The sequence below is a fragment of the Cherax quadricarinatus genome, chromosome 31 (assembly GCF_038502225.1).
Source record: "Cherax quadricarinatus isolate ZL_2023a chromosome 31, ASM3850222v1, whole genome shotgun sequence".
NCBI classification, from domain to species: Eukaryota; Metazoa; Arthropoda; class Malacostraca; order Decapoda; family Parastacidae; genus Cherax; species Cherax quadricarinatus.
Genome location: NC_091322.1, coordinates 29408121 through 29432650, shown reverse-complemented (window position 1 = coordinate 29432650; position 24530 = coordinate 29408121). Strand labels below are relative to the sequence as shown.

The 24530-nt window shown below is 36.6% G+C and overlaps 1 protein-coding gene across 3 annotated transcripts in view; it reads right to left on the bottom strand.

Annotated features, from left to right (window-relative positions):
• Positions 1–24530, bottom strand: part of SMC3 (structural maintenance of chromosomes 3) — an 84487-nt gene that overhangs the window by 26334 nt on the left and 33623 nt on the right. Inside the window, exons 11-12 of one of the 3 annotated variants that reach the window (XM_053788201.2) lie at positions 17788–17893; positions 5024–5127 (exon numbers count right to left, since the gene is read on the bottom strand). In XM_053788201.2, the coding sequence (XP_053644176.1) occupies positions 5024–5127; positions 17788–17893 (210 nt within the window). Of the gene's footprint in view, positions 1–344; positions 449–5023; positions 5128–17787; positions 17894–18887; positions 18994–24530 lie in introns of all 3 variants that reach the window. The other 2 variants (XM_053788211.2, XM_053788216.2) reach the window with 2 other exon arrangements.

Below are 24530 nucleotides of genomic sequence, written 5' to 3'. Positions count from 1 at the left end.
ATGTTTACACACGCACACAAAAGAACTAAAGCAGAGCAGCTACTCAGTACTAGTACACAATCAAAACTGTTACAAAAGGAGCACAAATCATTACTACATAAAAAGTACACATACACATACACACACACAACAATAACCGAGGTAGGCAAAAAATTTAAGGGCATCAAGACTGAAGACCAGTAATAAGAATAAATTTGTATGAACTAATGCACGCTTTGCAACAATGTAAAAACTAATAAAAACACAAATAAGAAAATGAACATGACAATCAGGACACTTAAATTACAAGGAAAGTATATATTTAAAGGTACAATTGATATAGTGAACAGATATAAATAATAAACCTTATGATAAAAGACAAATTCTGTTTTTCGGCGTCCTTTTGAAAAAAGTAAGTTCGATACTTCTTAACCTGTTCACACAGCTCCGTGGCCTCGTTAGATGCTTCCTAGGGAAAGGCAGAGTATCCAGGATATGAAGATATTAAAACAAAATAAATACATAAACTTCCTGCATTGAAAAAAAACAGACCTGATAAACAGTATCACTCAGAAGCAACTGGAAACGTGCAAAAGCTACAACACACTTGCATACACAAACACTCTTGAATTTGAAATGCACTTGTACACTAAATGCACAAAAGGAAAAAATTACGTTATACATGTGTATAATAAATCTTGTCAGAAAATTTCTATGTGAATAAGAAACAGCTGTGAGGATTTATAGTGAGAAAGTCAGGAGAGTAATGTACTTGGCATGACTTTAAAATGTGGCGAGATGCTAGCTGAGGATTTAAAGGTATTTGAATGGAGATAGGATTTCAACTTATTAAACATTGATGATGCAAGGTAAGCAATTACATGCATGGGAGAGGGAGGAATAGGATCTATTGGGAGGGAAAAACCAGAGGTGAGTGAGGTATGTGGAAAAGCTTTCCAGCTAATAATTTAGTTACAGGTTGATAAGCAAGACACATGCAACAGTTTGGTATCTTTATTATTGAAACATTTCCCCTACACAGTAAGCTTCTTCAAATAGAGGCAGCTGGTGTAGCAGTGAAATTATGATGTAATAAGGCCATCAACCGTCGAGAAAAAGTATTCAAGGTCAGTCCCTCAACCTGGACAAGTGTTCAGCTACATGGTTGGAATGATTACATCATCTTAATTCCATTACTACAACTGCTACCTCTGTACAGTAGGGCCCCGCTTATACTGCAGGTTAGGTTCCAGGCTACCGCCATAAAATGAATTACCCTTTTTTCCACTTTTAAATGCATATAAATATCTGATAACACATTTATACTATCTAATATTAAATCAGCAATAGAACTAGGCCTAAAAAAAGTAAAATGCATATACAATACACTCATTACTTACCTTAAAATGTTTTTGGCCTTAATGTAGGGTGAGAGTTGAGTAGTATTTATTGTAGAAAGTCAGGAGATAAAACCAGCCTCTGGAAGCTTTGAATTTATCTTCTGCAGTCTCCTCACTTCTCTCAGCCGTCGCAGAATTGAAGAGACTTAGAGCCTCAGCAACAAAAATGGGTCGACTTTTTATTTGTCGACTGATTACGTTCAATTGTGGTGTACTAACAGAAGCTTATATTGACCATGATTTGATGTTCACTTGTGGTGTACTAACAGAAGCTTATATCGACCATGATTTGATGAAGTGCCAGAAAGATGCGCCGAAAAGCAAAATTTACGAAATATTACATTTGGCAGGGTACAGGGCCAAAGTGGTAGTACTTAGAAAAGTGGTTTTGACACTTCTAATTCCATCCTCCCTCATTCCTAAGTTTGTAATAAACCTTATCTTCATTCTCCCCCCCTCCCCAAAAAAAAACATTAGTTTCTAAGTTTCATGACATTTAGGAAGATATCGCTCGTTTACCCATGCAAACCCGAAAATATTTGGGATACATCAAAAATCGGACCAAGAGCACGTAGAGCAATCATTCTATGTCTGTTGTGAAAATCAGGTCAATTCATTCATAAATATTGGCTCCATGGCCCCAAATAGGTAAATAACTTACTTCTGAGATATAGGCCAATTCACATGCCTACCCAGGTACACGGGGAACCCCCCCCCCCCCCGGAAAAATTTGCTTTTTTTTTTAGACTGTTTCCGTAACCTTTGAGTGTTTATTACAGTTAGCCATCGTCAACCTCCGTTTTCTCTTATTATAGTGACTAGATGCTGGGTATATGGCCTTGAGATGGCACTGGTCCATAAAGTTCCTTTCCTCTCAGGTGGCATATTATGCCACGGGTTCAAATCCTGCCCGTGGTATGGTATGCTATATATTATTTGTTCTGGCGTACTTTTTGTTTCTTTGCTATTATTATATTACCTTATGTCATATTAGATCAATGTGATAGGTAAATAAGCTTTATAATTGATATTAACGTGAGTATAGAATATTTTGTTGGCTGGGGTATGTCTGCCATGTCAGCACTTATTCCCAGAGGATGTTCTTGATTGGTTTCCAGACCATATTAACTCCGCCCACTCCACCTTGATCTCAAATGGTGAATTTGTATTATATTTGATGTAAAGATATAAAAAAAATTTGTATTTTTTTTTATTTTTTTCTTACTCTGCCCGCCGCATGTGTGCAGTTCCCCTTAGGGCCTTGACCTGAACAATGGCTCGGCTTAAAGACACATTGTGACTAGTTTGATCTTCAATCCACACCAGTAGCAAGTTTTTCCACGTTAACAATAAGGTTATCATGTTTTCTTACAACCCTAGTGTTCACTGGAGTAGCACTTTTAATTTCCCACAACACTTTCTCCTTAGATCCCGTCGTAACACAAAAATGATACATACATGTATAACATATGTAATAACTCGAGAACACTTGAAACTTTGGAAAGTTTCTAGACAGAACTGAGAGATGCAGAGTGCTCATGGCAACACACCCATTTCACTTGTAGAAAAACATTATTCTTAAAATTATAAAACACCGAGGAGAGGATGCTCCACAAATGTGTATATGGTGTCAGTCTTTTGGGTGGGTGGTTGGATTTACAAGTATTTCAGAAGTGCCCACTGGCCGTTGATGTGTGTTAATCTGGTATTATGCATGCGTTTGTGAAGCGTTTTCCCCACAATACAAACACCTTACAATGTGTACAAGTTGTCTTCACGCTGATGCAGTAGAATACTTAACAGCAATGCTCCCATTTTTAGAGCAAATGACGCTATGAATGAAGGCATACGAAAGGAATATTTTTCTACAGTTACCCCCAGTAATACTATACGCAGTTTCTCTGGTGGTGGTGTACTAGAGAGAACGTGTTAATAGTAATCAGTCTTGTCCACGCCTTTATGCCCGCCCAGCTACCGCACCTCACACTTATGTTAATTTGTTCTAGTATGGTTGTCTGTATTATGTTTATATGATATGTAGTGTTTCTTATATAATTTTGAAAAAAAAATTGAAATATCTATAATAAAGTTACATATGACATTTAAAACACCCCAGCAGTTTTTATTATTATGTTTATGTCATTACACCTTCAAATACTGATTTTAATGTACCTGCATGCCAGCAGTGTGCAAGTTTATTTAGGTACAGGTACACATAAGTACAATTAGTATCTCAGTCATAGACGTACCTTGCTCACTGCTTTTAATCATTTATAAATTTGCACTTAAAGTACCTTACGACTCCTCTTTTTATCACAGCTACTCTTAGATGTCACTAACATTAAAAGAGTATATATAAAATACGCAATAACTTTAAAACACTTGAAACGTTGGAAAGCTTCCAGACATAATCGAGAGAGATGCAGAGCTCATGAAGGATGTCAAGAGTGTGGTACGTGGACACCATAATAGCGAATCAGGACCTGGGTCATTCCATGTCAAGTGGACCAGGGGTCCTCACCTGACCATCTCCAATTTCAATAAAATTTTACATGAAGGTTGGCATATATGTCATACTAACTCTGGGAAAATTTTAGTTCACGATATGCAATAGTAGAGTGGAGGCAGGTGAAAATTTCACCAACCTGCAGCAAACAATCAGCAACGTACAAGTTATTGCTGTTGCAGATCTAGAAGAGTAAAACTTGTGTAAGTAGACATGCTCATACAACTTTTGGAGCCAACTTCAAAAATTCAGTCCTAAAACTTACATGCTTTTACTTTTTTCACAGTATGAAGCCAAGGTAGGGAGAAAAAAAAAAAATCTGTCGCATAAAACTGAATCTTGAATTCAGCTGCTCATATCTCTAAAGGAAAACATTATTGTAGCCAGCTACCCAAGTGGACATCGTCACAATCCTAAAATATCAGACCCCAAATATTTTTAGTTCCTGTGTTAATGGTACCTAAAAATGCACTTAGTGAATTTTAGGCCATTTTTGAAGACCAATAGCAAAAGACAACACAAGTTGTCAAAAAAGTGTTGACAACTGCAATGGCAGATTTTTGACCTTACTGGTTTTTGACAGAAACTACACAGTGCTTCATGTTTTAAAAGAAAAAAAATCCTGTTACATACTGGCCCTTAAATTTCTGGGTCATTTCAAAACCATTCACTAACCAGCTATCTCTTATAACTTGTAGTTTTATGAATACACAAATAAAATTCTCATAATTAAATTATCACTATCATGCAACATGCCACTAACCACCACTACCCATTTACTGAAATTAAATGTGTTCTGCATTTTATTAAGCTCTTCTCAAACACAGTATTACAGAAACTTAAAGAAAAAACATTTATTTCATTGATGGGTAAAGCACATGAAAGATTAACTGGAAACTGTTTAGCCAACACAGTTAACATTAAGCATAATTAATGCAACAGTAACAGGCACTGACAAATTCATAACATAAGGCATCATCTGCAGTGAAAAAAGTTTAAAGCCATTTTCATATAAGATAGACAAATAGCCACTGAGGAATTGAAACCCATTACATTTCTTGCCAAGTAAGCAAAGCAACAAGAGTGCAACAGATAGCAACAAGCTCGTGCATAATATCACCACTATTAGACATCTTACTTTCTCTCACTCTGTAACTGGTCTTTTCTCTTCTTCATTTCATAAAAAACTTTGTTGTGCTCATCAATACTCTGTCTGTAGTTTTCTGTGTCTGTGGATAGCTCCTGTAATAAGTAATAATAAATTACTGAACATCAAAGCCTTATGTAACTCTTTATAATAACTACATGCTAAATACATCTTCCATACACACACACACAAAATAAATAATTTTTTTTTAAAACATCAGCTGTTTCCCACTGAGGCAGGGTGACCTAAAAAGAAAAAAACTTTCATCATCATTCAACACTTTCACCATCATTCATACATAATCACTGTCTTTGCAGAGGTGCTCAGGTACGACAGTTTAGATGTCACTCCAAACAGCAAATATCCCGAACCCTTACTTTTTAAGTGCAGCCATTGTACTTCCCACCTCCAGGACTCAAATCTGGATAACCAGTTCTCCTGAATCCCTTCATGAAATATTACCACATTCACACTCACACAGCTCGTCAAGTCTCAAAAAAATCATTCATCTCCACTCACTGCTAACATGCTCACACAGATGCACTCACGCACGCACACGGATTTGGTAATGGAGAAAAAATCAATAACTACCAACCCAAAAAATTGTAAATTCTTTATTGGATTATCTGAATATCATAATCCCAAACAAATTAATCCACATAATATCTAAAAATTTACACACTATCTGCTGATCTTTTTAATGCTTATAGTATAAACACAACAATATTAACCAATCACTTATGGAGAGCTTGGAACCTTATTTTCATGGAAGAAAAGCATTCATTATCAGTATCTTATAATAAAATTTGGCAGATGATGATCTATCAATATAGTTTCAACCTCACAAAATATCGGATTTAAACTAATCAGTGCATTACCGTGCACAGTTCTAAGTCCCTTTCATCCACACATACTTATCCAATTAGAAATAATTGATTCTTGCCACTAATGCTACTCTGAAAATAACTATGTTAACGTTTTACAAATTAGTATATACAAGCCTTTCAATACACTCCAGAGCATGAGTAAAAATGGAAACTTACTCAGCTCTACACAAGTGTACACCAGGATCCCTCCCTCTCTTCCTAAAAGAGCCTCTCTAGCCTTGCAACACCTCCGTTAAACTATTTACATTATATAACTAAAAGCTATATTCTATTATCAACGAGAAGGGAAACAGCAGCTGAAGAGCTCAAGGAAAAAAAAAAAAAAAAGTTATTTTAACAATTTCATAAATCAATTACTTTCCCCTATGTTTTTGAACAATCTTAATTTATTTATTAAAATGTCAAGTGCTGCACTACAATCAAAGCATTTTTTTAGTGCATTAACTGCATTAATGGGGAGAGAATACTAAACAGTTATGGATCATACAATACCTGGATTATTATTATTATAATCAAAAAAGAAGCGCTAAGCCACAAGGACTATACAGCTACAATACCTGGAGAAATGGGAGGCATTCAGGTTTGAACCAAAGGGCAGATCTTGTTTCTTGGATCAAGAGCCCCTCACCAGCATCAATGAACCTCCTTTGAGGGATTTTTCTAACAGCTCTCAGCCACCAGTCCCATTATAACTTATAGAGATCATTTAACATTTTTCATCCAGTAAACATGCATCTCTTCCTCCTGGCATTCCTCTAACATTGCTTGCAGCTATTACTCACATACCCAAAGAAACTGAAACCATCACTCAATTTTTCAATATCATATTTGCAATTCACCCCCTCTAATTTTTCTCTTAATTGCTATCTTGAAAATTACACTTTACTCTTTCAGTGGCCACCACGAAGATCTACGTTACTGATGGCTAGGTTCCTCACACAGATCTACGTTTTGAGCAAAACTCCTTCAGATAAGCTGCGAGCGGTAAATTTGGCCTAGATACAAGAGAATGGGTCTATGCAGTGTGTGCACAGTATATATATATAAAAAAAAAAAAAACTGCCTCACATGGTGCATGATGGGAAAAGTAAAACTGACCTTGGGTTTCATTCACAATAATGACTTTGAAGTTTTTCTAGGGTGGTTTTTATGGGTTTATTACCTGTTTCTTGGTATTAATTGATGGCAAGCAAGATGTACTACTGACAGAGATATTTATCAATTTTCCTGAGGACGGGTAAGGCTTCCCTACTTCACCTGCTCTGTTTTATGGGTTTTTAACCATTTCAGGTCCAGACTCCCAGTTTGAAACTTATCCACAAGGTCCAAAAATATTCATTTTTTTATTTTTTTTTTCTTATGAAATTGAAGAATCTTTTTCTAGAGATAAAACAAAAAGTACAAAATTTGATGGAAAATTGACAAAATTATGCTATCGTAAATTTTGCTGTGTTAGCAATATTTACACAATGTTGATTTTGCCTACTTTGAGTCCTATTTTAGGCCAATTACACTGTTCCACTTAACCAAATTCTTAACTATTTCGCTAGCATGTCTTCTATTTTATCGAATGAGCACAAGAAACTGCCCAATCAACTATTTAACCCTTAAACTGTCCAAACGCTGATCTACGCTCACGTGCATAGTGCTCCAAACATAAATCTACCTTTTTTTACATTTGAAAGCATGTAAAATAAAACGTTGATCTACATTCAGAGCGCTACGCATGTGAACGTAGATCTACGTTTGGACAGTTTAACCCTTTGACTGTTTCGGTCATATATATACGTCTTACGAGCCGATATAAGAGCGTAATATAAGAGGGCCTAGAGACGTGACTAAGGAACAGAAAATATTTTTTAGTGCCAGGAATGTCTATATTGTTTATTCCGGACTTTAAATTGGCAATTTTTTAAATGTGTGTTAAACTGGCCAAATTACCTATTTCTGATCTATTTATTGGATAGCTGAAACAGGTAAATGGGTGGTTTCTTGTACTTAATTGATAGAAGAAATACTAGCAAAACAGCTGAGTTTGGAAAACTGGAACAAAGGAACTGCCTGAAAACAGGGCTCAGTGTGGGCAAATTCGCTAATGCGTAAATATCGCTGAGGCTGCTAACTTTGAGAGCATAATTCCATAAGTTTTCCATCAAATTTTGTACAATTGGTTTCATTACCTTCAGAAAAAGACTCTCTATCATTTCACAATATTTTTTTTTTTTAAATTCTTCGACCATGAGAGCAGCTCTCAGATCAGAGTTTCCGACACTGAAAGGGTTAAATGTAGACTGCGCAATATTAATTTCGGGGGGTCGGGGGGGGGGGGGGTCGGGTCTGGACAGTGAAACGGTTAATACAACAGTGGTCCTAACTTGTATACAAGTCCTCACTTCAAATAGGCATAAAATTTAACTGTAAACAAAACCCTTTTCTTTCAATTTGCATAAAAGAATTGCATTTGTCTTACATTCTTTAAACTGTAAAGTAAAAGGACACAAGTGCAACTAATGTAACATTTTATTGTGGCAACGTTTCACTCTCCAGGGACTTTGTCATGCCATTACAAACAATACATGGACACAGAGGGTATATATAGGCTTAGTGAGGTGTAATACTAGTGGTAGTAGTGACACGATAGTAATATTACACCTCACTCTAAGTCAATATATACCCTCTGTGTCCATGTATTGTTTGTAATGGCTTGACAAAGCTCCTGGAGAGCGAAACATTGCCATAATAAAATGTCACATGTCACTTGTGTCCTTTTACTTTACATATTGTCAGTAATTCTATCAACATATATACATTCTTTAAACTGCCGAGTCTAATTCAATTCTTCATTATGAAATCCCTAAAATAATAGACCTGACATTGTCATATCTTCTCATGTACTTTATATTATTTTGCATTATCTCCCATTTTATATTATTATTTTTTTTTTTTTTTATTATCACACCGGCCGATTCCCACCAAGGCAGGGTGGCCCGAAAAAGAAAAACTTTCACCATCATTCACTCCATCACTGTCTTGCCAAAAGGGTGCTTTACACTACAGTTTTTAAACTGCAACATTAACACCCCTCCTTCAGAGTGCAGGCACTGTACTTCCCATCTCCAGGACTCAAGTCCGGCCTGCCGGTTTCCCTGAATCCCTTCATAAATGTTACTTTGCTCACACTCCAACAGCACGTCAAGTATTAAAAACCATTTGTCTCCATTCACTCCTATCAAACACGCTCACGCATGCCTGCTGGAAGTCCAAGCCCCTCGCACACAAAACCTCCTTTACCCCCTCCCTCCAACCCTTCCTAGGCCGACCCCTACCCCGCCTTCCTTCCACTACAGACTGATACACTCTTGAAGTCATTCTGTTTCGCTCCATTCTCTCTACATGTCCGAACCACCTCAACAACCCTTCCTCAGCCCTCTGGACAACAGTTTTGGTAATCCCGCACCTCCTCCTTATATATCGTTCTTATTTCAAGTTAACATTATCATGAGATGTGAAATTTCCCATTCATCAGTCTCTTGCTCACACTAACTACCACTTGGTGCACACAATATATGGACTTTCAAATAAACACTACCTACCCATGGTAATTTCATTGATCTAACTGCTTTACTGAAACTTTTTTACACTTACACACACCCTACTTGTCTGAATGTGCGTGGATGTTGTGCAAATCATAAGAGAGAGATGATTGTGGATGCTATGAATGAGAAGAAGCTGGATGTCCAGGCTTTAAGTGAAACAAAGCTGAAGGGGGTGGGAGAGTTTCAGTGGAGAGAAGCAAATGGGATTAGGTCAGGGGTTTCCAATAGTTAGAGCTAAAGGGTGAGTAGCAATAATGTTGAAGGATAAGCTATGGCAGGAAAAGACGGAGTATAAATGTACTAATTCAAGGATTATGTGGAGTAAAATAAAGGTTGGATGTGAAAAGTAGGTTACAGTAAGCGTATATGCACCTGGAGAAGAGAGAAGTATTGAGGAGAGAGAGAGGTTTTGGGAATTGTTGAGCGAGTGTGTGGGGAGTTTTGAACCAAGTGAGAGAATACTTGTGGTTACAGATCTCAATGCTAGAGTGGGTAAAAATGTTGTGGAGGGAGTAGTAGGTAAATCTGGGGTGCCAGGAGTAAATGAAAATGGGGAGCCTTTAATTGAGCTATGTGTAGAAAGAGGTTTGGTAATAAGTAATACATATTTTATGAAAAGGAGGATAAGTATACAAGGTATGATATAGCATGTAATGAAAGTAATTTGTTAATTATATTTTTTTTTTATTATTAATACACTGGCCGATTCCCACCAAGGCAGGGTGGCCCGAAAAAGAAAAACTTTCACCATCATTCACTCCATCACTGTCTTGCCAGAAGGGTGCTTTACACTACAGTTTTTAAACTGCACATTAACACCCCTCCTTCAGAGTGCAGGCACTGTACTTCCCATCTCCAGGACTCAGGTCCAGCCTGCCGGTTTCCCTGAATCCCTTCATAAATGTTACTTTGCTCACTCCAACAGCACGTCAAGTATTAAAAACCATTTGTCTCCATTCACTCCTATCAAACACGCTCACGCATGCCTGCTGGAAGTCCAAGCCCCTCGCACACAAAACCTCCTTTACCCCCTCCCTCCAACCTTTCCTAGGCCGACCCCTACCCCGCCTTCCTTCCACTACACTGATACACTCTTGAAGTCATTCTGTTTCGCTCCATTCTCTCTACATGTCCGAACCACCTCAACAACCCTTCCTCAGCCCTCTGGACAACAGTTTTGGTAATCCCGCACCTCCTCCTAACTTCCAAACTATGAACTCTCTGCATTATATTCACACCATATGCTGCCCTCAGACATGACATCTCCACTGCCTCCAGCCTTCTCCTCGCTGCAACATTCATCATCCATGCTTCACACCCATACAAGAGCGTTTGTAAAACTATACTCTCATACATTCTCCTCTTTGCCTCCAAGGGCAAAGTTCTTTGTCTCCACAGACTCTTAAGTGCACCGCTCACCCTTTTTCCCTCATCAATTCTATGATTCACCTCATCTTTCATAGACCCATCCGCTGACACGTCCACTCCCAAATATCTGAATACATTCACCTCCTCCATACTCTCCCTCCAATCTGATATCCAATCTTTCATCACCTAATCTTTTTGTTATCCTCATAACCTTACTCTTTCCTGTATTCACTTTTAATTTTCTTCTTTTACATACTCTACCAAATTCATCCACCTACCTCTGCAACTTCTCTTCAGAATCTCACAAGAGCACAGTGTCATCAGCAAAGAGCAACTGTGACAACTCCCACTTTATGTGTGATTCTTTATCTTTTAACTCCACGCCTCTTGCCAAGACCCTCGCATTTACTTCTCTTACAACCCCATCTATAAATATATTAAACAACCAAGGTGACATCACACATCCTTGTCTAAGGCCTACTTTTACTGGGAAATAATCTCCCTCTTTCCTACATACTGTAACTTGAGCCTCACTATCCTCGTAAACTCTTCACTGCTTTCAGTAACCTACCTCCTTCACCATACACCTGCAACATCTGCCACATTGCCCCCCTATCCACCCTGTCATACGCCTTTTCCAAATCCATAAATGTCACAAAAACCTCTTTAGCCTTATCTAAATACTGTTAACTTATATGTTTCACTTTAAACACCTGGTCCACACCCCGTACCTTTCCTAAAGCCTCCTTGTTCATCTGCTAACCTATTCTCCGTCTTACTCTTAATTCTTTCAATAATAACTCGACCATACACTTTACCAGGTATACTCAACAGACTTATCCCCCTATAATTTTTGCACTCTCTTTTGTCCCCTTTGCCTTTATACAAAGGAACTATGCATGCTCTCTGCCAATCCCTAGGTACCTTACCCTCTTCCATACATTTATTAAATAATTGCCCCAACCACTCCAAAACTATACCCCCACCTGCTTTTAACATTTCTATCTTTATCCCATCAATCCCAGCTGCCTTACCCTTTCATTTTACCTACTGCCTCACAAGCTTCCCCCACACTCACAACTGGCTCTTCCTCACTCCTACAAGATGTTATTCCCCCTTGCCCTATACACAAAATCACAGCTTCCCTATCTTCATCAACATTTAACAATTCCTCAAAATATTCCCTCCTCCTTCCCAATACCTCTAACTCTCCATTTAATAACTCTCCTCTCCTATTTTTAACTGACAAATCCATTTGTTCTCTAAGCTTCCTTAACTTGTTAATCTCACTCCAAAACTTTCTTATTTTCAACAAAATTTGTTGATAACATCTCACCCACTCTCTCATTTGCTCTCTTTTTACCCTGCTTCACCACTCTCTTAACCTCTCTCTTTTTCTCCATATACTCTTCCCTCCTTGCATCACTTCTACTTTGTAAAAACTTCTCACATGCTAACTTTTTCTCCCTTACTACTCTCTCTACATCATCATTCCACCAATCGCTCCTCTTCCCTCCCGCACCCACTTTCCTGTAACCACAAACTTCTGCTGAACACTAACACTACATTTTTAAACCTACCCCATACCTCTTCGACCCCATTGCCTATGCTCTCATTAGCCCATCTATCCTCCAATAGCTGTTTATATCTTACCCTAACTGCCTCCTCTTTTAGTTTATAAACCTTCACCTCTCTCTTCCCTGATGCTTCTATTCTCCTTGTATCCCATCTACTTTTATATATTGGTGGATAAAAGGTTGATGGGTAGGCTTCAGGATGTACATATTTATAGAGAGGCAACTAATATATTGGATCATTATTTAGTTGTAGCTACAGTTAGAGTAAGAGGTAGATGGGACAAAAGGAAAATGGAAACAACAAAGCGAGGTGAAAGTGTATAAACTAAGGGAGGAAGAAGTTTGGGCGAGATATAAGCAACTATTGGCAAAAAGGTGGGCTGGTGCAAGTATGAGTAGTGGTGAGGGGTTGGAGAAGTTTGGAATAGTTTAAAAAATGCAGTATTAGAATGTGGGGAAGAAGTTTGTGGCTATAGGAGGGTGGGTTCAGGAGGAAAGAGGAGTGATTGGTAGAATGATGAAGTAAAGGGTGTGATAAGAGAGAAAAAGGTAGCTTATGAGAGTTTTTTTTTACAGAGCAGAAGTGTTATAATAAGAGCAGAGTATATGGAGAGTAAAAGAAAGGTGAAGAGAGTGGTGAGAGATTATAAAAGGAGAGCAGATGATAAAGTGGGAGAGGCACTGTCAAGAAATTTTGATGAAAATAAGAAAACATTTTGGAGTGAGATAAACAAGTTAAGAAAGCCTAGGGAACAAATGGATTTGTCAGTTAAAAACAGAGTAGGGTAGTTAGTAGATGGGGAGATGGAGGTATTGGGTAGATGGCGGGATTATTTTGAGGAACTTTTAAATGTCAACGAAAAAAGGGAGGCGGTAATTTCATGCACTGGCCAGGGAGGTGTATCATCTTTTAGGAGTGAAGAAGAGCAGGATGTGAGTGTGGGGGAGGTGTGTGAGGCATTACATAGAAAGAAAGGGGGTTAAAGCAGCTGGAACTGACGGGATCATGACAGAAACGTTAAAAGCAGGGGGGACATAGTGTTGGAGTGGTTGGTATTTTTGTTTAATAAATGTATGAAAGAGGGGAAGGTACCTAGGGATTGGAAGAGAGCATGTATAATTCCTTTATATAAAAGGAAGGGGGGCAAGAGAGACTGTAAAAATTATAGACAAATAAGTTTATTGAGTATACCAGGAAAAGTGTATGGTAGGGTTATTAATGAAAGAAATAGAGGCAAGGCAGAATGTAGGACTGCAGATGAACAAGGAGGTTTTAGAGTGGGTAGAGGATGTGTAGATCAAGTGTTTACATTGAAGCATATATGTGAACAGTATTTAGATAAAGGTAGAAGTTTTCGTTGCATTTAAGGATTTAGAAAAGGCATATGATAGAGTGGATAAGGAAGCAATGTGGCAGATGTTGCAAGTATATGGAATAGGTAATAAGTTACTAAATGCTGTAAAGAGTTTTTATGAGGACAGTGAGGCTCAGGTTAGGGTGTGTAGAAGAAAGGGAGACTACATCCCGTTACAAGTAGGTTTTAGACAGGGATGTGTAATGTCACCATGGTTGTTTAATATATTTATAGATGGGGTTGTGAAAGCAGTAAATGCTAGGGTGTTGGGGAGAGGGGTGGGATTAAATTATGGGGAATCAAATACAAAATAGGAATTGACACAGTTACTTTTTGCTGATAATGCTGTGCTTATGGGAGATTCTAAAGAAAAGTTGCAAAGATTAGTGGATGAGTTTGGGAGTGTGTGTAAAGGTAGAAAGTTGAAAGTGAACATAGAAAAGAGTAAGGTGATGAGGGTATCAAATGATTTAGATAAAGAAAAATTTGATATCAAATTGGAGGAGGAGGAGGAGGAGGAAAAGGAGGAGGAGGAGGAGGAAAAGGAGGAGGAGGAGGAGGAGGAAAAGGAGGAGGAGGAGGAAAAGGAGGAGGAGGAGGAAAAGGAGGAAAAGGAGGAGGAGGAAAAGGAGGAGGAGGAGGAAAAGGAGGAGGAGGAGGAAAAGGAGGAGGAGGAAAAGGAGGAGGAAAAGGAGGAGGAGGAGGAGGAAAAGGAGGAGGAGGAAAAGGAGGAGGAGGAAAAGGAGGAGGAGGAAAAGGAGGAGGAGGAAAAGGAGGAGGAAAAGGAGGAGGAGGAAAAGGAGGAGGAGGAAAAGGAGGAGGAGGAAAAGGAGGAGGAGGATGAGGAGGAGGAGAGAGGAAAAGGAGGAGGAAAAGGAGGAGGAGGAGGAAAAGGAGGAGGAGGAGGAGGAGGAGTATGGATGAATTGAATGTTTTCAGATATTTGGGAGTTGACATGTCAGCGGATGGATGAATGAAGGATGAGGTTAACCATAGAACTGATGAAGGAAAAAAGGTGAGTGGTGCATTGAGGTATATGTGTGGAGACAAAAATCATTATCTATGGAGGCAAAGAAGGGAATGTATGAAAGTATAGTGGTACCAACACTCTTATATGGGTGTGAAGCTTGGATTATAAATGCTGCAGCAAAGAGGTGGTTGGAGGTGGTAATGTCCTGTCTAAGGGCAATGTGTTGTGTAAATATTATGCAGAGAATTCAGAGTGTGGACATTAGGTGGTGTGGAGTTAATAAAAGTATTAGTCAGAGGGCTGATCAGGGGTTGTTGAGGTGGTCTGGTCATTTAGAGACAATAGATCAAAGTAGAATGACATGGAGAGCGTATAAATCTGTAGGGGAAGAAAGGCGGTGGGGTAGGGGTCATCCTCGGAAAGGTTGAGGAAGGGAGTAAAGGAGGTTTTGTGGGCGATGGGCTTGGACTTCCAGCAAGCATGCGTGAGCGTGTTAGATAGGAGTGGATGGAGACGAATGGTATTTGTTACCTGACGAGCTGTTGGAGGGTGAGCAGGGTAATATTCAGTGAAGGGATTCAGGGAAACCGGTTATTTTTATATAGCCAGACTTGAGTACTGGAAATGGGAAGTACAATGCCTGCACTCTACAGGAGGGGTTTGGGATATTGGCAGTTTGGAGGGATATGTTGTGTATCTTTATACAGTGGAACCTAAAAAATCGAACTTAATCCGTTCCAGGAGCTAATTATAAATTTGAAAAGTCTGAAATTCGAAGCAATATTTCCCACAAGAAATAATGGAAATACAATTAATCCATTCCAGAAACCCAAAAATATTCACACAAAAAATACATTTTATAGAGATTAATTACAGTTTTACATACAACAAATACTATAGTTTTTAATTATGTATAGTAATACATATAAAATAACATTTTTACTTACCTTTATTGATGATTGGTGATGGCATCTGGAAGATAGGGAGGAGGAGAGAGGGAGTTGGGGTTAGTGTTTGGAAGGAGAATCCCCCTCCATGAGGACTTCAGATAAAGCCCTCCCATGGGTTACTTCCCTTCTCTGTCTTTTAATGCCAGTAGGACCAGCTTGAGGGTCACTGGACCCCTGTCTCACAAAATAACTGTCCACAGTCCTCTGTTTCTAGCGCCTCTAACATTTCCCTAAAATGGGACTTGGTTCTGTCACTGAACTTGTTGCAAAGATGGCTTGTTTCAGCTTGCTCAGGGTGGTACTTCTGCACAAACATTTGGACATCATTCCACTTGGCACAAATCTCCTTAATCTTTGAAGAGGGCACCTCGTCCACTCCCTATATTAACACCTTTCCCAACATCAGCTTCCTTGATTTATTCTTTCTTTGACAGGATAGAACCAATGGTCGACTTGTCTTTCACATACATCCTGGCAAGCTCTGTACTATTTCCTTCTTCACATCTATGGTGTTTCTCACTTTCTTTACCACAGGGGTACCACTAGCAAGTTTCATTGCTCCCATTGTAGCTTATTTCACACTCCCACAAGCACTAAACACAATGAAATAATCATAAAATGCGTGAATGAGAGCACAGGTTAGTGTTCACTCAAGCATTAACAAAGCTAGACTGCTCACGGCGCTTGTGCGGGGACACAGGTGGCAGACAGGTCCTGTACCCGGCGGTCCGAAAAGAGGGGTGCGTTCGATAATAGACACACAGTTTGTCCGAAAAAATGGTCCTATTTTCGAAATGTTAGATAAGTGATACGTTCGATTTTTGAGGTTCCACTGTATGTGCTTCTAAACTGTTGTATCTGGGCACCTCTGCAAAAACAGTGATTATGTGTGAGGTGAAAGTGTTGAATGATGATGAAAGTATTTTCTTTCTGGGGATTTTCTTGTTTTTTTGGGTCACTCTGCCTAGGTGGGAGACAGCCGATTTGTTGAAAAACAAAAAAAATACATATCCTACCCTAAGAAAAATAAAACATGTTGTGTATCTTTATACGTATATGCTTCTAAACTGTTGTATTCTGAGCACCTCTGCAAAAGCAGTGATAATGTGTGAGTGTGGTGAAAGTGTTGAATGATGATGAAAGAATTTTCTTTTTGGGGATTTTCTTTCTTTTTTGGGTCACCCTGCCTCGGTGGGAGACGACCAACTTGTTGAGAAAAAAAAAAAAAAAAAAAATTAAGTTAATAATATGCATACCATTTATATTAGAAATTCCCATTTATACAATATTCATACAAACAAACAAACGAGCGAGTGCACAGGCACACAGCATAATAATTTCCTAAGACAAAAGAATAATCTTTAATTAATTCATTATATACTAAAATAACCCATTTTTTTTTTAAACACTAACTAATAGACAAATAAAATTTTCTTATGAATATACCTACATTAATGTAGTGATTTTCATCAATTTTTATATCAGATTTACTCAACACTTTTGACAATAATACAAATCAGTTTTAACAATTTCAATTTAACATTGGAATAATTTACAGATTTGAGCAAATCGAAATGTTACATAACGGAAATTCTGAATTTTCAAATGAATAATGAATTCAAGACATTTTGGTATAAATATTAACTTAAAAGAAATAATTTGAGTAACAAACTCTTTAAAATTCCTTCACAACTATTGTATAATTGTCATAATTGCTATATTTTAAGTGCTGGTATAAAGACCCCTTTTAAAATTAAGCATAACCACTCTAAAATAGGTTAAGACAAATAATTCAAACTCAAAATCAATATTGTATTAACTTAATTTGAATTTTAGCATACTGTACTTAAAAACATATCAATGTAAATTGTTTAAAATTAATAGCAGGTAGGGTTAGTGCATCACTGCCATCATGCTTTTCAATTTGTAACACTGTACCTTACAATACTAAGCCCATCTATAACCTTCTACCTCCATACACTTCCCAGTCAATATTTTCCTCCTTTTAGGCTCAACTGCTTCAGTTTGCCACGTATATCATGCAGTTCCTACCTCGACTTTCTTATAAAGCTGAGCCCTTCGTTCAGTATCGCGTTTAATTTCATCTTCCAGGCGCTGTATTTGATCCTGCTTCGACTTGACAGCCTTGTTGAGAGACCTGAGCAGAAGGACAGAGGACGGAACAGGGAGGGGAAGGGAGGGGGAAAGGGCAATGAGACAAATACCTGAATGTTAATGATGATGCCACAGGGTCATGATTCTTCCCTATAATGCTAGTATTGATGATGATGATAGAAATGAGTGCGTGTAGTGTTCATTGGTGAGCAGTGAATATCTGGATAATAAATGGTCAGGTAGGAAAAAAAAAAAAAAAAAAGGTCAAGAGGCACTGGGTTTAGAAGGTTGATGTCCATACTTGCTAGTTTAACAAGCCTGGTTAACTGAAGATATTAGTCGGTTCTTTCATGCACTGTTCATGTCCTGAAGGTAAACCGAAGGGAAACATGCAACATTTTCACTAATGTGTGTGTCATGACATGTATGACAATACATTTTCCCACAAACATTCAGACATAAAATGCTAAAGAAGATAAAAGCAGTAATTGGAGGTTATTCAAGCAAACACCAGGCTTTTTTTTATAAATAAAATTCAGTGAAAGTTGACAGGAGAGCAGAATTAAAAGGTATTCTCAAGCGTAGGTTTAAATGTACACCAGATCACAAAGTGTTCGTCTATTGACTGTATATTGCTCAATATAAACAAATTGCCTATGTACCAACTTCAAATGTACTAACCTGTTATTATGTATAGAGTAAAATGTACTTCACCACTTACCTTGTTAATCCTCTGGGAGACTTCAAATGACTTGTACTGTATTAAGGCAAACTATCATTTTGTTACAATTTTTACACGAAACCACAATACTTAACAACTTTAAATACCGTAAACCTCAATAAAAATATTAATTTAAAAACAACTGACAAAAATGATAGTCTGCCTTGAAATGCTGAACATCTTCACATTATGTGATTCAATTAACCACACATACCAAAGCCTGGGCCTTCATACCCAAAAATGCTAAATATGCACGACACCAATGGCCAAACACCAAGGCATCTTATCCCTGGCATTACTACAGGAAAATACCAACCTGTAATCGTTTCTCTAATTCTTTGTTCCGTTCCCCATCTCGATTTATCTCTTCATCAAGCCGCCTGATTTGGTCCTTTTTTTCACCCATCGCGCGTTCTATCGATCTGCAACAGGGAAGAAGAAAGGGACTAGAATACACTGCCTCTTGTATGGGCCTTGCATCTCTTTCTTTCTCTCTGGCACCGAACCCCAACAAAGGGGGAGGGCGAGAACTTTCTCTCTCAAGTAGTTAATAGAAATATCTTTGTATTCATGAACGCAAATATGAACGTTTAAGTCCCTTTCTCCAACCCTTTCAGACCACGGGTGAACATTCGAATTACTAATTCTTTAAACTACCTATTGGGGGGTAAGGATGCTTCTGTTACTGACCAATGGTTATGAACCTCGAGTAGTCTTCAACATTGTAGGATTCCATACACTTCAAATATGACATCCTTTTTGTAGCTAATTTAAAAGCTATCTACTCATCAATCAATAATCACCTGTGAATTATAAAGTGCACTGTGCATCAGTGATGCCCCAGGTAACTAGCACCTTAAGTGTCTTATGCTGCAATACTACATCCTGTAGTAGAAAAATAAGACGAAGAACGTAATAATCCCAAAGATGGAATAGCAAACCAAGGTTCTTCATCCATCTTTTGAGCAATGGAATAGATCAGGAAAAATCGTTTCACTACTTCCTCATAGTGACGAGTCCAGAGTGAACCACACATGTTCAAGCTCATCCATATATTAATCAGACCATTTTGCCAAATCAACATTATTCTGGAAAGCATTAACCTCTTTTAGAGAATATTAACGCTATCTTTTAGAGGTGAGAGTAACGTGTGAAAAAATGAAAACCCCCAAAAGGTTGTTTTATTATCTTGTTTTAACAAGATGTATCACAATAATTTAGCATTTTTATTTTCATTTTAACAAATAACTTTACCCTTGCTTTTCCTATCTGTTGCTGAAAGGGCTGAAAAATTGGGGAATGGACAAAGCAAAAGGCTGCAAGACAAGGACATGACAAGAACAAGACACAAAGTCCACCCTGGAACTCTTAGTCAGACAGAAGCAGTAAAGCACATGCAAGTAACCATGCAGTTCAGCAAGCAAAAGGTTCAACTACTTTGTCTACTATAAGTTACCAACGCTGTTTTATTAAAAATTTATTTAACTTACCTTAACACAACAACAAACTCCTGGAATGGCAGATCCTGGATAGGCTTCCTTGTAAGAGTTCTTAAACTAAACAGTTACAGGAACTTCTGAGTGAATATTTGACATCCAAATACAGTCAGGCAATAAGTTTTCATTTTTCATCTTTACTTAACCAAAAGCAAAAAACATTATAGTATGTATATATACAAATATTTCTCACATTCTCAAAAATGCATTTGAACAAAAATATTTCAAACCAAATAGTATAATGGTACAATTTAAAAAGTACTGTAGTAGTTCAAAATAACCTTTACTTATATTTACAGAAATAAGGCTACATGTATTGTTGACCAAGTTCATCAGTATTTTGTGTAACAAGCAATCTAGTGTATAATGTAAATTCTAAATTTTAATTATGTTACAACAATACAACCATTTATGAGTAATCAACACATACAGAACTTAGTTTTAAGTATAGTACTGTATTTCTGTCATTTCTATTAAAAAAAATTCAATTTGAAATTGTTCTCTACAGATGGTTTAAAACTTTCTTATCCAGTATTTTTTATTAACTTTTGCATTATATCTTCACTTCTTTTACCTATCAAATAGGTCAGTTCCAACACCTTTTACCTTTCTTCATAAGTAACATTTTTTTTTATATTGTGAAGTATGAATGGATGTACTGTAGAACCAATAAATTTTCTTTTAAAAGGTTGCAATTTTGACTTTCAGCATACAAAAAATTATTTACTGCTGTGCTTTCTATACATTTACAGGCAATATATAATTATCATAACCCACTGAACTTGCTGAATATGAACCCAAATATGACATAACACCAGATGAATACCAATCTGTCAAAGCAACCAGTGCTAAGTTAGTGGACAGTATGTTACTGACTGAACAGATGTCAAAACAACTTTACATCTCATTTAAGCCAAATTTTTCATGGGGACATGTAACTCCACCGTATTTATACCTTCAAATCTGTACCAAAATTCAGTTTTTAGCAAGTAGCCAAGCATTGTCGATTACTGTTCTTGCTCTGAAGAGGTGTCTGTAAAGTACAATTATGAATCCTCCTACAGTAATCTGTCTTTCTCTACCTTGTCTATTACTTGGAATATTATATTTGTGAACTATCCACCTGTTATGCTCCATGGGAGTAATAACTTGTTAGCAGTAAGAGAGCAATACTTAATGTCCCACTTTCCTCAATTTATCACCACACACACATTAAATATACTCTGGTTGTGGCACCCAATACTTTGACACTATCACAGTCATCTATTATACTGGAAAGTACTACCTTCTTTGAGTCTCTGCATGTATCCAAAAAATAGCAAAGACAAAGCTCTGTCATTGTTTGAAGGTAACATTTCTAAATTTCAGAATCTAATTTGTTGCACTTTTTTTATTGTTGCTGCTGCTATTGTTTGTAAACAATTTCTGCTATTTCTGTACGTATATTGAAACTATTCATGTGTGTGAACTTCTGGTGGTAATTCTCAAAATCAATTTCCATTACATATTTTCCATCATCATTCTCCATTATCATTCCACAAGCTTAATTTTTTTTCCAATACTGGCAGATAAAGATGATTTTTTTCAATATTTAATACTGGTGCTTGTGACACTGATTATATTACACTTCACTTCTACTTTTGATTGGTTTTATTTGCTTTTCCTATTTTCATTCTTGCCAAGAGTTTACTCACCTGTTTATTCATTATCAAGTCCATCAGGTACATTGCATAAAGATGCATTTAAGAAAGGTCTTGCTGTGAGGTGCATTGGTAATGGTACTGCCTTCACTGTCACATTGGAGCTTGAGTTCAAGGCACCTTCATCCTTATTTTTGATATATACTTTTTAAAAGATAGCTTGTCTTTAGTTATTAAGAGCAGTTCTAATCAGCCCTTCATTCCTACAATTTCTTTAGTTTTCTACAATTTAGGAAAAAGATTAACACAGGTATATATTTTTTTGGAAAAAACAAATCCCACCACACCAAGAATCCATCAGTATTAATATATATTAATATATATTCGAGGAAAGTGAGTGAAATGTCTTTTCACAATCTATTCCTTAAGTGCAAGGAATGTACAGTATATCTCAACTAAACTACAGGTATATTTTACAAGTACCACTATATACTCTGAAAGACTTGACACACACACACTTGCCTTCTTTTCATAATTCTTTAGTACCATTTCCCAAAGGATTCTACTGACTTTCTGAAAGGTCATAAATCTCACCAAAGTATTAGTCATTTCAAAGCATACACAATGATGATTTGTGTAAATTAGCTCAAGTTAAAAAAAAAAAAAAAAAAACTCCAAGAAACAAAAGTGGCAGAATAAAAAAAAAAGTAACGAGGTAGGTAAAAACCTGACTATACGCCCATATACGCCCAAGAGACAACGAGGAATTGCAGTGAAACATTTAATTACTTCCATCCATGAGCTTGGGTCGTTTCTACGGCAACATCATTTCATAAATAAATGATGCATACAGGTTCCCACAAAACGTAAAAAAATATAATTCCAATATTCTCCATATACAGGTATAATATACCATTTATCAATCAGTATTTGTCTATGGCAACATTACATCCTAATCTACAATTCAGAACCACAAGCTTCACAAAAATATCAGTCTGATTAGCAAAACTGGGTTCTTTTCTTAACATGCCTTTCTTGTCTTGAATAAACCAAAATGCAATCTAAGGAGAATTCCACATTTTTGTCTCAATAAAACACCTCTAACAGCTAAAATTCACATCCCAAAATCTTTCATAATTTTCTGAATTCTAAATACATAAATACATAAATAAATAAATAAATAAATAAATAAATAAATAAATATATAGATATAGATATATATATATATATATATATATATATATATATATATATTTATATGTGTATGCTTCTAGACTGTTGTATTCTGAGCACCTCTGCAAAAACAGTGATAATGTGCGAGTGTGGTGAAAGTGTTGAATGATGACGAAAGTATTTTCTTTTTGGGGATTTTCTTTCTTTTTTGGGTCACCCTGCCTCGGTGGGAGACGGCCGACTTGTTGAAAAAAAAAAAAAAAAAAATATATATATATATATATATATACATATATACATATATATATACATATATATATACATATATATATATACATACATATATACATATATATATATATACATACATATATACATATATATATATATACATACATATATACATATATATATATACATACATATATACATATATATATATACATACATATATACATATATATATACATACATACATATATACATATATATATACATACATATATATATATATATACATACATATATATATATACATACATATATATATACATACATATATATATACATACATACACATATATATATACATACATATATATATACATATATATATACATACATATATATATACATATATATATACATACATATATATATACATATATATATACATACATATATATATACATATATATATACATACATATATATATACATATATATATACATACATATATATATACATATATATATATACATACATATATATATATATACATACATATATATATACATACATATATATATACATACATATATATATATACATACATACATATATATATACTGTTGCAACCCCTGAATGGGTTACAATGATTATTATGTATATATGTAATGTATATTATCTTTTCATTTAATTTTATATTGCTTATATTTGCGATAATAGCTAAATCGTAAATGTATGACTTTATATTATTATTTGACTTTTATATTGTTATTTAGCTTATGTTGTTAGGATGTATATAAAATGTGCTCAGTTAGGCTTGATTGTCAAACTACTGTAATTATCGCTTGTCGCTCGTTATACTGCCGGCTTCTGAGCTGCAGTTGTCCACGTAGCTATCACGTGATCGAGGGGGGGTGTCCTCACCTCTAGTGAAGTAGTCAGTCTGCTAGAGACTCGCTTGCTGGTTGGACAGCTTGTCTGTCTGACAGTCTGCTGGAGACTCGCTTGCTGGTTGGACAGATTGTCTGTCTCATTATTCTTGTTAGTTCTGTAGAACTTTGTTCACAGAACATTGTAAAGACTTAGTGATTTTCGACGTTGTACTGAGGTTGTGTGTCACATAGACACTCTGAGTATCTCAGGTCCCGAGCTATAGCTTCTGACCTAATTTTGTACTGGTTCCTGTGTATTGTCACAGTCCCAGTTTTTCCTATGCTGAACGTAGATTCAGTTTTATGGGAGTTTTGTAACTTGTGGAGGATCTGCTGATGGTCCCTACTTAGTGTCGTTATATTATTTCCCAGTTCCTGATTCTGTGTCGCAGTCGCTTGATATTGCATTGCTATTGGGCTTAGCATTCTTTGTTGTTCAAGTAGACTGTTCGGGTTGCCAGTCGGTCAAGAAGTTAGTTTATTTGAGGA